Source organism: Vulpes lagopus, chromosome 1 (assembly GCF_018345385.1).
Source record: "Vulpes lagopus strain Blue_001 chromosome 1, ASM1834538v1, whole genome shotgun sequence".
Classification (NCBI taxonomy): Eukaryota; Metazoa; Chordata; class Mammalia; order Carnivora; family Canidae; genus Vulpes; species Vulpes lagopus.
This window is the reverse complement of record NC_054824.1, coordinates 51217582-51231031: the sequence shown is the minus strand read 5'-3', so window position 1 is coordinate 51231031 and position 13450 is coordinate 51217582. Positions and strand designations below refer to the sequence as shown.

General features: G+C 37.4%; 1 protein-coding gene across 1 annotated transcript in view; it reads left to right on the top strand.

Annotated features, from left to right (window-relative positions):
• The window catches only part of TINAG (tubulointerstitial nephritis antigen), a 91852-nt gene extending 89056 nt beyond the window's left edge, over window positions 1–2796 (top strand). Inside the window, exon 11 of the mRNA XM_041754016.1 lies at window positions 1994–2796. Coding sequence (XP_041609950.1) covers window positions 1994–2128 — 135 coding nt within the window. The 3' untranslated portion in view covers window positions 2129–2796. The remainder of the gene's footprint in view (window positions 1–1993) is intronic.
• The last annotated feature ends 10654 nt before the right edge of the window (window positions 2797–13450 follow it).

Below are 13450 nucleotides of genomic sequence, written 5' to 3'. Positions count from 1 at the left end.
AGGATCCAGTGCCTAGAAATAAACCCACTTATATATAATCAACTAATACTTGACAAAGGAGCCAAGAAGAGGCAATGGAGAAAGGACAGTGTTTTCAATAACTGGTGTTGAGAAAACCATTTAACCACATGCAGGAGAATGGAATTGGATTTCTATCTACACCATTCAAAAAAATTAACTCAAAATGGATTAAAGACTTAAATGTAACCAGAAATTGCAAAGATAGAGGAAGAAAACAGGACAAAAATCTCCTTGACATTGATCTTTGCAGATATTGTTTGACTATGACAGCAAAGTTGCAAAGACAAAAGCAAAAATCAATAAATGGAACTGCACCACACTAAAAGACTTCTGCCTACCAGAACAATCAGCAAAATAAAAAGGCAACCACGGGGGTGGGGGCTGAAGGGGGGATATTTGCAAACTGGAACTCATGCAACTCAGTAGCAAAAACCACACATAATCCAATTTAAAAAATGGCCAAACGATGTGAATAGACATTACCCCCCCCCCAAAAAAAATAATACAAGTGGCTAATAATTACTTGAAAATGTACTCAGTACCATTAACCATCAGGGAAATGCATATCAAAACTGCAATGAAATATTACTTCACACCTGTTAGAATAGCTAGTATCAAAAAGACAGGAGAAAAAAAAGTGTTGGCAAAGATATAGAGAAAAGGGAACCCTAGTGCACTGCTGATGGCGATACAAACTGGTACAGCCACTGTGGAAAATAGTATGGAGGTTCCTCAGAAAATTAAAAATAGAACTACAGTGATCCAGCAATTTCATGTCTGGGTATAATATCCTTCAGGGCTGTTTCTGTAACATTTAGTTGTGGCCAACTAGCTCTCTTCTGGCCTTTATAATATTCTTATATACTCCATTAATGTTTCTGCCACCCTTCCCTCCAAAGACTTATTCACTTAAGCTCTAAACCTCAGAGGACATTCTGGACCCAGTCTAACTTTCTAATCATCCTCATATTTTAAAATTAAAAATAAAAGTAGAAACAATATTTTATTCTTATTGACTTGACTTTCTGAATATTCCTCAGATACTTCCCCTATTTCTCTTCTTAGTTTCCCCGCCCTGTTAAGACATCTGACTTATTTCAAGTTTACCAGCTAGTCTCCCTGCCTCTTGTGTTTACTCTCTTAAATCCATCCTTCTTGTTCCACATGGAGTAATGTAATCAAATATAAATTTGTCCACACTGCTCTCCTGCTGGAAGCAACACAAGAACTTGTCATCATTTTCACCATTATTTTCTCAGTATGTATTTCCTTAACTCCCTTTCAGCCTCATAACCTACCAACCGGCTTCTGTTTTATGATCTAATTATACTAATTTCATTGCTTCCTTTCAGTGTTTCATGCTGCTCCATGGTTTGCTGTGTATGCTTTTACTGTTTTTCTTCACCTGAGTCTCCTTTTCTCCTCTTTTAATCTGGTTAATTTATTCCCAGGCTTTAATATGCATTTCATGTGGAACTTCTTCCATGACAACTTTTCCTGAACCACCCAAATAATGAGATGCCCATCAGCTATCTTCAATAGCTCCCTGTGCATAGTTCTACCTTAGTCTGTGGCTTATGGTTGTTGTCCTTCATTAGACCATAAGCTCCCTGAACAGAGGATAATATATTATTTATCTTTGTTCCTCTGGTTCCTAACACAGAGCCAAGTCACATAGGAGACACTATAATTGCAGGTTGTGTGTCATCTTTTGATTTGGTATCACAAACTCTCTTATATGTTATCATTGTATGCTTGGGAACCGAGGGGTTTTGAACCAATTCTGGTTACTGTGAACTTGAATAAACATACACATTAATGTAATTTATAAATAGCATAACTGTTTTATTATTTAGAAAATAGTCTCTTAATTATGGTCTATAATAAGCTACGTATAAGTCCTTTGTGTTTTTACAGTCAGGATTAAATATCCAACTATGTTACTCAGCTTTTCTCATTTTTTTTTCTACAGATTGCTGCCAATTCCTGGGGAATTTCATGGGGAGAGAATGGCTATTTCAGGATTCTTCGAGGAGTAAATGAATCTGACATTGAAAAGTTGATTATCGCAGCTTGGGGCCATCTGACAAGTTCAGATGAACCATAACATATCATTAAATTTCCATAAGGCCATGCATTTAAGTAACCCCTTAAATTGAAATTAAGCAATGTGAGGTTCTCTGTGACAGTGGAATCTTTGTTTCTTCACCTTGTTATTATAATGTGCCTGTTTTCTTGTTTCACCCCAGACTCCATGCTTCTGCTTCCTTTATATCACTGAGCATATAAAAACACTAATAGAGGATAGCAGAGTAGCTAAATGTCTTTAAAGTTATCTGGTTGTTTTTCTTTTTCTCTCATGATAATTCCATTTTTGACTTTGATAGTTCACAAAAGTGTGACAGCACTTGTCTTAAAAGTACATGGCATTCCTTTGTAGAAATGAAGTAGTTTCTATCCTTAACCAATGAGGATTTCAGGCAACAAAACAAAACAAAACAATGGAAATACCAATTTACCATCTTTATGACTTTTTCAAGCAAATAATGTTTTCTGAATTAGTATCTTGCTTATGATTTGCCAAAACAAGAAAATAGATTACTGTTTCTCTCAATATGCTAACATTTGTTTCTTTTTATTTGTCTTAACCTCACTTACAATCTGAATTTAAAAGGGAAGTAACTCTCCACAAGAAATAACTATTCTTTATGGTAATTTAATCTTTAAACTGTGTATTGGCCTGTGCTATAAAGAAGATGGTGTCTGGAGAGAAAATTTTGCACCACCTCCTTTGGTTCTTTTGCCTGGTCTAATAATTAAATTAACAGATTTAGAGGAGAAAAGCAAATATTTAATTATGTATGTACAAGTGCCCCATAAAAATATGAGACTCAAACAAGGGACTGAAGTAGTCATCTGTAATACCTCCTCGACAAAGAAACAATAAGTTTGTGAAGAACTGACTAGACAAAGAAACCTAGGTTTGGGTATTAATTAGTGAATAAATTAAGCATAGTTTGTTTACATAGCTTTCTCAGCCTTGATTATCCTTTCTCTGGTAATAAGAATGTCTCTCCATCTTCTGGTTCTGGGAAGGTACTTTTCAAACAGGAGAATTATTTCCTTTTTTCAGGGGGATGGAGAGGAGTGTCAGAATATCATTGTACTGGTTATTTTCAAATAACTTTAATTCAAAGTAGTCAATATGTCAAAGTGGCATAATCTGGGGCAGCCTGACCTGAACCATATCACTGGTAAGTAATGGAAAAGCTTAGAGGCCAACAATGGAAGTATAGTCTTCACACACACACACACACACACACACACACATACACACACACACACCTATTTTTGGAAGCCAGTACACTTTATGTAAAGTCTAATAAAACCAGTTACAAAGCTGTATTTGGAAAGATAACATATTTACTCCTGAAAACAGCAACCTGATGCCATGAGTCAGAAAGAATAAATAGACTTTTATCACAACCATTTCACAGTTCAGTACTTGAGATTCCAAAAAGTAAGCTAAATTTGCACTGATTTGCATCTAATTTTTATTTTAGTTCTCTATAGTCAGAGAAACAAAATAGCATCATCATAATGGTTGAAAACGGATATAATCTTTTAATAATTCACTGGCGCCTTAAATGGCAAACTAACAAATGAAAAAGCAAAGCTGATCAGTAAGTGAGCATGGCCGATTATAATTACAATGTTAGGATATCCGTGGCCTTCAATTTCTGGGCACTCTGTCATCTGAATTTTCATTGTGGAACTTTTCTATGCTTTTGTGCCTAAAGGTGCCCTGATTAGATAAGCAGAAAAGTTGAAAATGTAAGCAAGCCAAGCACAGAAAGGTGAGTGTAGCTGCAGTTCCTTTCTCCATTAATCACTGCAGTTTCATCAGAAGCAGCATCTACTCACTTGGTTCTGCCCTACATTATACCCACAAGTCTGATTCACCTTGGCTAAAGTTCCCCCAGTGGGCTGATAAATAATCTGGTTTTGTTCCAATTTGGATTCCTCCAGAAGCAGTCCCTGAGACAAAGGTTTGAGTGCACATAGTCTGAACAGTGAAGGGAACACTGAGGAAAGTGGGTAGTGATGTAGGGTCATTGAAGGCAGACAACAAAGGCTGTGTTGCCAAGCAAAGTGGTACCATAGGCAAAGTGCTCTTATCTCACTAGGGATGGTTCATATATTCCTCAGATTAATGTCACCCATGAAGGATGTGTGTCGGTTCAAGACTGCTCCAGAGGGGCATGAATTACCTGTTTGGTCTGGTCTGGAAAGTTGTAGTGTCAAGAAAAAAACGCAGGCAAAGGGCACCTGGGTAGCTCAGTAGTTGAGCATCTGCCTTTGGCTCAGGTCATGATCCTGAGGTCCTGGGATCAAGTCTTGCATCAGACTCCCTGCAGGGAGTCTGCTTCTCCCTCTGCCTATGTCTCTGCCTCTTTCTGTGTCTCTCATGAATAAATAAAAAAAATATTTTAAAAAACCACAGGCAAAGAAAAGCAGGTCTGGGAGTTGCATATCAGGCTGATGTCCACTGAAATGACACAGGTAGGTGATGTGTCTCTGTCACAGGTATTAAAACATTTTTAAGACATTCCTTAGATGCTAAGGATTGAGGAAATAATAAGTGATAATGCACTAAAATGACAGATGACTGGTGGGGGACAGGATAAATGGGTGATGGGTATTAAGGAGGGCGCTTGATGTAATGTGCACTGGGTGTATATGCAACTCGTGAATCACTAAATTCTACCCCTGAAACTAATAATACAGTATATGTTTACTAAATTGAATTTAAATTAAAAAAAGAAGAAAGAGGGGATCCCTGGTGGCTCAGCGGTTTGGCGCCTGCCTTTGGCCCAGGGCGCGATCCTGGAGTCCTGGGATCGAGTCCCCCGTCGGGCTCCCGGCATGGAGCCTGCTTCTCCCTCCCCCTCTGCTTCTCTCTCTCTCTCTGTCTATCATAAATAAATAAATAAATATTTAAAAAAAGAAGAAAGAAAAACACTTATGTGATTGAGTTGATACAATTTTGTCCTTATTTATGTAAATGGTTAAAGCTTGTTGGAATTGATTTTAACATTGTGGTTTGTGAGTCTAGATTATAGGCCTAGATTTTGTTGTTTTAGAATTTACTTACTTTTCTAAGGATCCTAACTGGTAAGGAAACTAACCTCAGATATTTGAAGGAAAATATCACAAGAGTAAACTCCATAGGAAGACACAATATATGTTTGTCCAGCAGTAACACTAAGACCTAAAGAAGAGACCAAAGCTAGTTGAAACAGAAGTATATCCATGAGGCAAGGAAAATACTATTCCTAAGAAATACAAAAGTCATTGTATTTATTTGAATGATGTTGCTTCTCATTTTTACAATGTTAAAGAACATATTTGGCTTTCTTTATTAGCCAAAGGTCCTGAATCAACCTTCAGAAAGTAGTGGTTGACATAATCTTTCACCATCTCTAGAGGCTATTTGTAGAACTGATTTGATTGATGACTTGGTAGTTTCTCCTGCATTGTGGCTATCTTGGCCTGCAGGTACGCCCTACTAACCTTAGTTTGGACTGAGCAATGAGAACAACCACATGTTTGGTGCATATGTCTTTAGAGTTCCAGTCTCTATTTGCATATATAGGGGCTTATTATTTTGTCTTTGTCTTAAGAGTATACATGGTAAGAGGCAGCTGGGTGGCACAGTCAGTTAAGCATCTGACTCATGGTTTCAGCTCAGGTCACAATCTCAGGGTTATGAGATGTCAGTTTCTATGCTCAGGTGGAGTTTGCTTGAGATTCTCTCTCTCCTTCTCTTTGCCCCTACCCTCCCTCTCAAAAATAGATAAATAAATCTTAAAAAAAAAGAGTATGCCAAAGATATGAGGGAAACATTGTCCAAAAATCATCCAGGACAATGTATCTCGGATTGGATAATACTGTGAGCAACAAGACTTGGTTTTCTTTCTGTCCAATCAGAAGTTTGTGCCATTTACATACTTTTCATGGGTTCCAGTTTAAACTGGTTACTATGTATAGTTTTCCTTGGAAAAGAGGAGATACCCCCAATGTAGCACATTGAATTAAAGCTTATCCACTCTACTCAGTTGGATAATGCTTCTTTCTTCATGTGTCATTAGGAAATGTACTTCAGAAAGAAGTGGGAAAGACTTTGAAGATAGAGCTCATGCCTTTTCCTGCTTTATGATGTTTGAGTCTTGTTTTATTCTATTATAAACAAGAAAAAGTCTTCCCTAGTTTTCTAAAATGCATGTTCACAAATTATCTAAAAAATGCATACAATGGAATTTAATTTGTTAGTTGCTATTCAACTGAAAAGAAAGTAAACTGCTCTTAAGAGTCTCCAAAAGAAGGAATATACTGAAAGGAATTGGTTACATAGGTGGTAGTGGAGCACAGAAGGCAACAGAGGATGGTGAAGCAGTCCAGGATGAGCAACAGTGGGAAGTGGCCATCATTCCCTAAAGGAACAAAATGAAGAGGTACACTACTAGAATCTAGGGGCTGGTGTTTTCCTGGTGGTCGCTGGAAACATGACTGGCCTGTGTGATGGAAGGAAGAGTCATGAAAAGATATGGTGTTGCTCTTTTTCTTCATGAAGCAGAAAGAAAGAGACATGAACACTGAGGTGTATCCTTCCTTCATGCCTTCTGAACTGTTATCAGGGCCTCTCACTGATGGACCCTGATGAAAGATGATTGACATGAGAGGTTCTGACATTGAGCTGTCAGGGTGAGTTCTCACCCTTTACCAGATGCAGAGGAGGACAGAGTAAGGGCCAGGGATAAATAAGAAGATAAACATAGAAAATATATTTTGGGTTCATCCCATATAGATACTGAGAATTAAGATTACATAAAGGAACAGCTTTTCAGTGTTTGATTAGCTCATGAACTCATATACTTGGTTAATGCATGGGTCTTAAGTACTACAATGTTTGCTATTGTATGTCTTGTGTTGTTCTTGTTGTTGAACTCGACCTCTAGGGAATATATTCTATGTAGGGAAAAATTCTTTCCTATTTTCTTCACAGTAGTTTCTGGAGGATGTTTTATGTTGTTTTAACATCATTGTCTATCAAAAATATTATGATAATATGATCTCAAGACATTTTTTGGGGGGTGGAAGTTGATTCCATTTTCAAAGGAAAAGAAGACGGAGGAAAAAGTATTATCTCCCAAACTGCTGTTTTATGAAATGTATCAAGAAGAAAGGCATCAATCTGTCAGGTGCCACTGTCTGAAAAAAGGGACTCCTACAAAACACATAGTCATCACTGCCCCAGAAAAGTTAATGAAGGCAGACAAGAAAAAAAATCAGTCTAACACTGTCAAGAATGGGTAATTGAATGAACGGGGAAAAAATTCTCCATCTTCAGTCATGAACACTATTGTATGTCATTTTGCTACCATATCTGATAAAAATAATTAAAAAGTCATTGACAGGTAAATCTAATAGAGTAGAATTTCTCCTGAGACAACACCAGTAAAAGTCTCATTATTTAGAAAAAAGAGTGGCTGCCGATACTCTTTCTTCTACCATCTGTCCCCTCTCTGTAACCATGACCTCTCTGAAAAGAAGCTGTTTAATTCTATGTTTCTTCTGAGGTTTAAGGGGAACAAGTGTCTAGTTGCATAGAATTTAAGATCTATCTTGTATTATATCTATCATTTTAAAGATTCACAATTCATAGGCCACCGACAAAGCACTACGTAGATTTAGTTCTCACTCACCTTGGCCAGGCATTCTTCTGGGATGACCTACAAGTACAATTATTTATAGTGGTTCCATATCTGACCCAGACTCTTTTCTCCTAAAATTCCCTGTGAAATCACACATTATCCATTCAGTATTTATTATATGCTGCAAGGTGTTAGTTACTATGCTAGTACTAGGTAGGTAGAGCAGGACTCATAAGGTCAGACAGTCCCTTCTCTGCCTTATCTCACAAACTATTTTGTAAAATGAACTTTGACAGACATTGGCCTAGATACGGTTTTGAATAGTAAGTTTCATAATCCGATTTTACTGAGAAGTTGGTGTATCTTTACCTCTGAGTTATTAATATTTGGAGCATTTACCTTTGCCTACAAATTAGCTTTGGTGCCACTCTCAGAATGCAGCCTTAGGCCGCATGTACCTTAGCTCTGAGACAGTCTGAAATGTCTTATAACAGTGCACTACTGTGCAAAATCCAAGACTGTGGTATATTAGTACCATTAAAGTATGTGAGAGAACTGTATTTCATTGAAGAGTGTTTCAAGGGCAGCCCAAGATTCCAGTGATCCTTGTATCAAAGATTTCCTAAATTTAACCAGTCAAGGAAAAAAATTATCATCAGTGAGGGCTACATCTCAAGAAGATTGTGAATATCCAACTATTTGTACTAGACTTCATTTGATAGCATGGTACATAACACTGAGTCAAACTTGCTTAAACCAGAAAGGAATGACAGTGACCTCAAATAGAGGTGATTAAGAGGGGGATCTAGCTTTACACACAGTTGATTCCAGGTGCTTAAATTATTCCATACACACTCTGCCTTTCTCTTAAGGTCTCAGCTTTGTTAGACGCCATATGGCTTCTCTCTACGTACATTTTCTCTGCCAGACAGCAAGCTAGACGCTGAAAGCCCATGTCAACAAATTATAGTCACTGAGATTCAGTTTCTGAATCTGTAAAGTAGAGTCATAAATAGTTATAACCTTTGCTATGATGAAAGATAATTTAGAGTATATGCAATATATTTTGCATGATTCTTGACATGGAGTAAGTTGTAAATAGATATCAGCTATTATCATCACCAATCTCATCATTACCTTTATGATCATTTTGGTGGAAGAAATATTATTTTGGATCAAAGCTACCTATAATTCCAACCCTCTACTGTGTAAGTTATATATGACTTCTGATTAATGAACAAGAACCATCATCTTTCTAGACTGCTCACTTTTTCTTCAGGTCAGTCAAATCTTACAAAACTAGATTCCTCCTCTTGACCACCCCCGTTTTATAGGTCAGCATTAGTGAGTTGCTTTCTTTCAATATGTGGGTTACAGTTACCCTCACAACTGGCCATAGTTTATAGTGTTTATTTTTATTTTTTTTTTTATTTATTTATGATAGTCACAGAGAGAGAGAGAGGCAGAGACACAGGCGGAGGGAGAAGCAGGCTCCATGCACCGGGAGCCTGATGTGGGATTCGATCCCGGGTCTCCAGGATCGCGCCCTGGGCCAAAGGCAGGCGCCAAACCGCTGCGCCACCCAGAGATCCCCAGTTTATAGTGTTTAAATCCTTACATCAAGGATATTAAATCTGTGCATGCCATTGATCTACAACTTTCTTTTGAATAACAAAACCATAAATTTTAAATCTTCCAGTTTCTAGATCATATTTTCTATACTCTAAGTTGATAATCATAAGGACTTGGTAAGATGATATTCAGTAAACTGTAAGTTGCTCTAGGGTAAAGACTATTTCTTATTTTTCAATATTCTCATGAGCAGTAGCAAACTCAGTTTATATACAACAAATATTTACTAAATGAATTATAAAGTGAATGAATATTGAGAACATCATTTCAGAACAAATCTGCTTTTGACTTATCATAGTACTGCATCATTACTACTTTACTTCCTTGTATCTCCCACTAAAATATCATTTCATAGAGGGCATGGAACATGCTCATGTAATTAGTAGTCCTAGCATGGCATCTGGCATAAATAATTTCTACTGACAAATTTTGAGGAAGCTTTGTTTTTAATCACAAAAGTAATTTTTTGTTTTGCATACAAGTTATTTAAATTTTATTTTTTAATTTAAATTCAATTAGCCAACATATAGTACATCATTAGTTTTAGATGTAATTTTCAATAATTCATCAGTTTAATATAACACTCAGTGCTCATCATATCATGTTCCCCTCCTAATGCCCATACCCAGTTACCCCAACCCCCACTGACCTCCTTTTCAGCAACCTTCAGTTTGTTTCTCAGAGTTAAGAGCCTCTCATGATTTTTCTCTCCCTCTTTTTCTCATTCATTTTTCCCTGCCTTCCCTTATGGTCCTCTGCACTATTTCTTATATTTCACATATGAGTGAAACCATATGAGAATTGTCTTTCTCCCAACTGACTTATTTTACTTATACCCTCTAGTCCCATATACCCTCCAGTTCCATCCATGTTGATGTTGATAAACATTGGGGTGCAGGTACCCCTTCATTTCACTACATTTGTGTCTTTGGGGTAAATAACCAGTAATGCAATTGCTGGGTCATAGGGTAGATCTATTTTTAATTTCTTGAGAATGCTCCGTGCTGTTTTCCAAAGTGGCTGCACCAGTTTGAATTCCCACTAACAGTGTAAGAGTGCTCCCCTTTCTCCACATCCTCACTAACATTTGTTGTTACCTGTCTTGTTACTTTTAGCCATTTTTAAAAAGGTTTTATTTATGTATTTGAGAGAGAACAAGAGGGAGGGAGAGCACATGTGAGGTGAGGGGCAGAAGGAGAAGCAGCCTCCCTGCTGAGCTGGGAGCCGATGCAAGGCTTAATCCCAGGACTCCAGGATCATGACATGAGCCAATGAGGTGCCCCAATTTGGTGCCCCAATTTTAGCCATTCTAAATAATGTAAAGTGGTATCTCATTGTGGTTTTGATTTGTATTTCCCTGATGACAAGTGGTGTTGAGCATTTTTGTAATATGTCTGGTGGCCATTTGTATGTCTTCTTTGGAGAAATGTCTGTTCATGTCTTCCGCCCATTTCTTGACCGGGCTATTTGTTTTTTGGGTGTTGAGTATACGTTCTTTATAGATCATGGCTGCTAGCCCTTTATCTGATATATCATTTGCAAATATCTTCTCCCATTCTATAGGTTGACTTTTAGTTTGGTTGACTATTTCTTTTCCTGTGCAGAACCTTTCTATCTTGATGAAGTCTCAATAGTTCATTTTTTCTTTTGTTTCCCTTGTTTTTAGAGATATGTCTTGCAAGAAGTTACTGTGGCCAAGGTTGAAGAGGTTGCTGCCTGTGTTCTCCAGGATTTTGATGGATTCCTGTCTCACATTTAGGTTTTCTTCCATTTTGAGTTTATCTTTGTGTACAGTATAAGAGAATGGTCTAGTTTAATTTTTCTGCATGTGGCAGTTCAATTTTCCCAGCACCATTTATTGAAAAGACTGTCTTTTTTCCATTGGATATTCTTTCCAGCTTTGTCAAAGAGTATTTAGCTATAGAGTTGAGGATCCATATCCGGGTTCTCTATTCTGTTCTGTTGATCGATATGTGTGTTTTTGTGCCAGTACCATGCCATTTTGACGATCACAGCTAGCTTGGAGTCAGACATTGTGATGTCCCCAGCTTTGGTTTTCTTTCTCAACATTCCTCTGGCTATTTGGGGTCTTTTCTGGTTCCATACAGATCTTAGGATTATTTGTTTCATCTCTGCAAAAAAAATGATGATATTTTTATAAGGATTGCATTGAATGTGTAGATTGTTCTGGGTAGCACAGACATTTCAACAATATTTATTCTTCCAATCAATGAGCATGGAATGCTTTTTCCATCTATTTGTGTTTTTAATAATTTCTTTTGTAAGTGCTCTATAGTTTTCAGAGTACAGATCCTTTACCTCTTTGGTTAAGTTTATTCCTAGGTGTGTTATGGTTTTTGGTGCAATTGTAAATGGGATCAACTCCTTAGTTTCTCTTTCTTCTGTCTCATTTTTTTTTTTTTTCTGTTATCTGTAACTATATGGAAGGCAGTATTTGAGAGGGACACTTTGGGGAGGCTGGGGCAGAAATAGTGTTAGTTTGTGGACAACAAGGACAGTGAAAACAGTGCAGGGAAGGTATTGTTTCGGTGCTCTGACTCAGCACCGACACCCAGTCTTACAGATGGATGTCAACCTTGGAACGCACATCTGTAGATGGCACGATAGGGGGGGACGCTGAGCGGCGCCTCCTGGTCACAGAGAGGGAGGGCTTCACATGATGGGAGAGTCCCAAGCTGAACTAGCTGCTCTTTTCATGGAACATCCTTTCTGCGTGGAGGAGCAGCTGACGGACTTTGGGCAGGTGTTTTCAGTATTTTACAAATGACCAGTGATGATGACACAGCAAGGCTAGGATGAGGCTAGGATGAGGCTAGGATGTCTAGTAGTACGTTGAACAAGTGATGAGAGTGGACATTCCTGTCATGTTCCTGACTTTAGGAGAAAAGCTCTCAGTTTTTCCCTGGATTACATGGAAACCATGATTTTGATCTTTATTTTGCTCTTATGAAATAGCTGTATGATATTTTTTTTGTATTACTGTGAACTTTTTCTTCAAAATATTTCTTTTCCATTCTAGTGAGAAGCCAGCCTCAGGAGTGGTGATAATGGTAGTGTTGTTGTAAGATGCCCCCATGGTTTGTTCTGTCATGGATCTGGACTGAGTGGCACCACGTTGGCCTCCTAAGTGTGGGGTCATGAGGCACAGTCTCTCTTGACCAGGCGGGCTCTGGCAATTCTTACCTGAGCCAGGTAAGAATGCACTTCTGAATGCACTAGATTCTTACCAACATTTGGGGCTTCGAAGAATTTGTATATTTTTTTCCATTTGGCTTTTCTTTACCAGTTTCTGACTTTTATTCTCAATATATTTTTACTAAACTTTTTTCACAAATTTTTAAAAAAGTGTCATTCCCTGAATGCTATTCACTGTGGGTTTTTTGTAGATGGCCTTTATGAAATTGAGGTATGTTCTCTCTATCCCTACACTTTGAAGAGTTTTAATCAAGAAAGAATGCTGTATTTTGTCAAATGCTTTTTCTGCATCAATTGAGAAGATCATACGGTTCCTGTCTTTTCTCTTATTAATGTGATCTATCATATTGATTGATTTGCGAATGTTGAGCCACCTTTGCAGCTCAGGAATAAATCCCACTTAGTCATGGTGAATAATCCTTTTAAGGTACTGTTGGATACTATTGCTAGGATCTTGGTGAAAATTTTGACCTCCATGTTCATCAGGGATATTGGTCTGTAATTCTCCTTTCTGATGAGCTCTTTGTTTGGTTTTGGGATCAAGATAATGCTAGCCTCACAAAATGAGTGGAAGTTTTATTTTTATGAAAAATATTTTGAAAAATTATTAAAATTTTTCTCACTAGAAAGTATATATAGCTTTATTTTGGTGAACCACAAATCATTTGCTAAACTTCTTAAACATAGAAAAAGTTTATAATTCAGTGAAATTTAGTTCCTTATGTACTCAGTTTATTGAATTACTACTTGCCTTGTCTGGTCTCTTTCCTTATCCTGCCTTTTGGTGAAAAATGTTCTAAATTTCATGTAGCAAGATTGTTCATTTCATGGTTAAGGCTTTGTATGTCTTACTATCTATTTCTTCT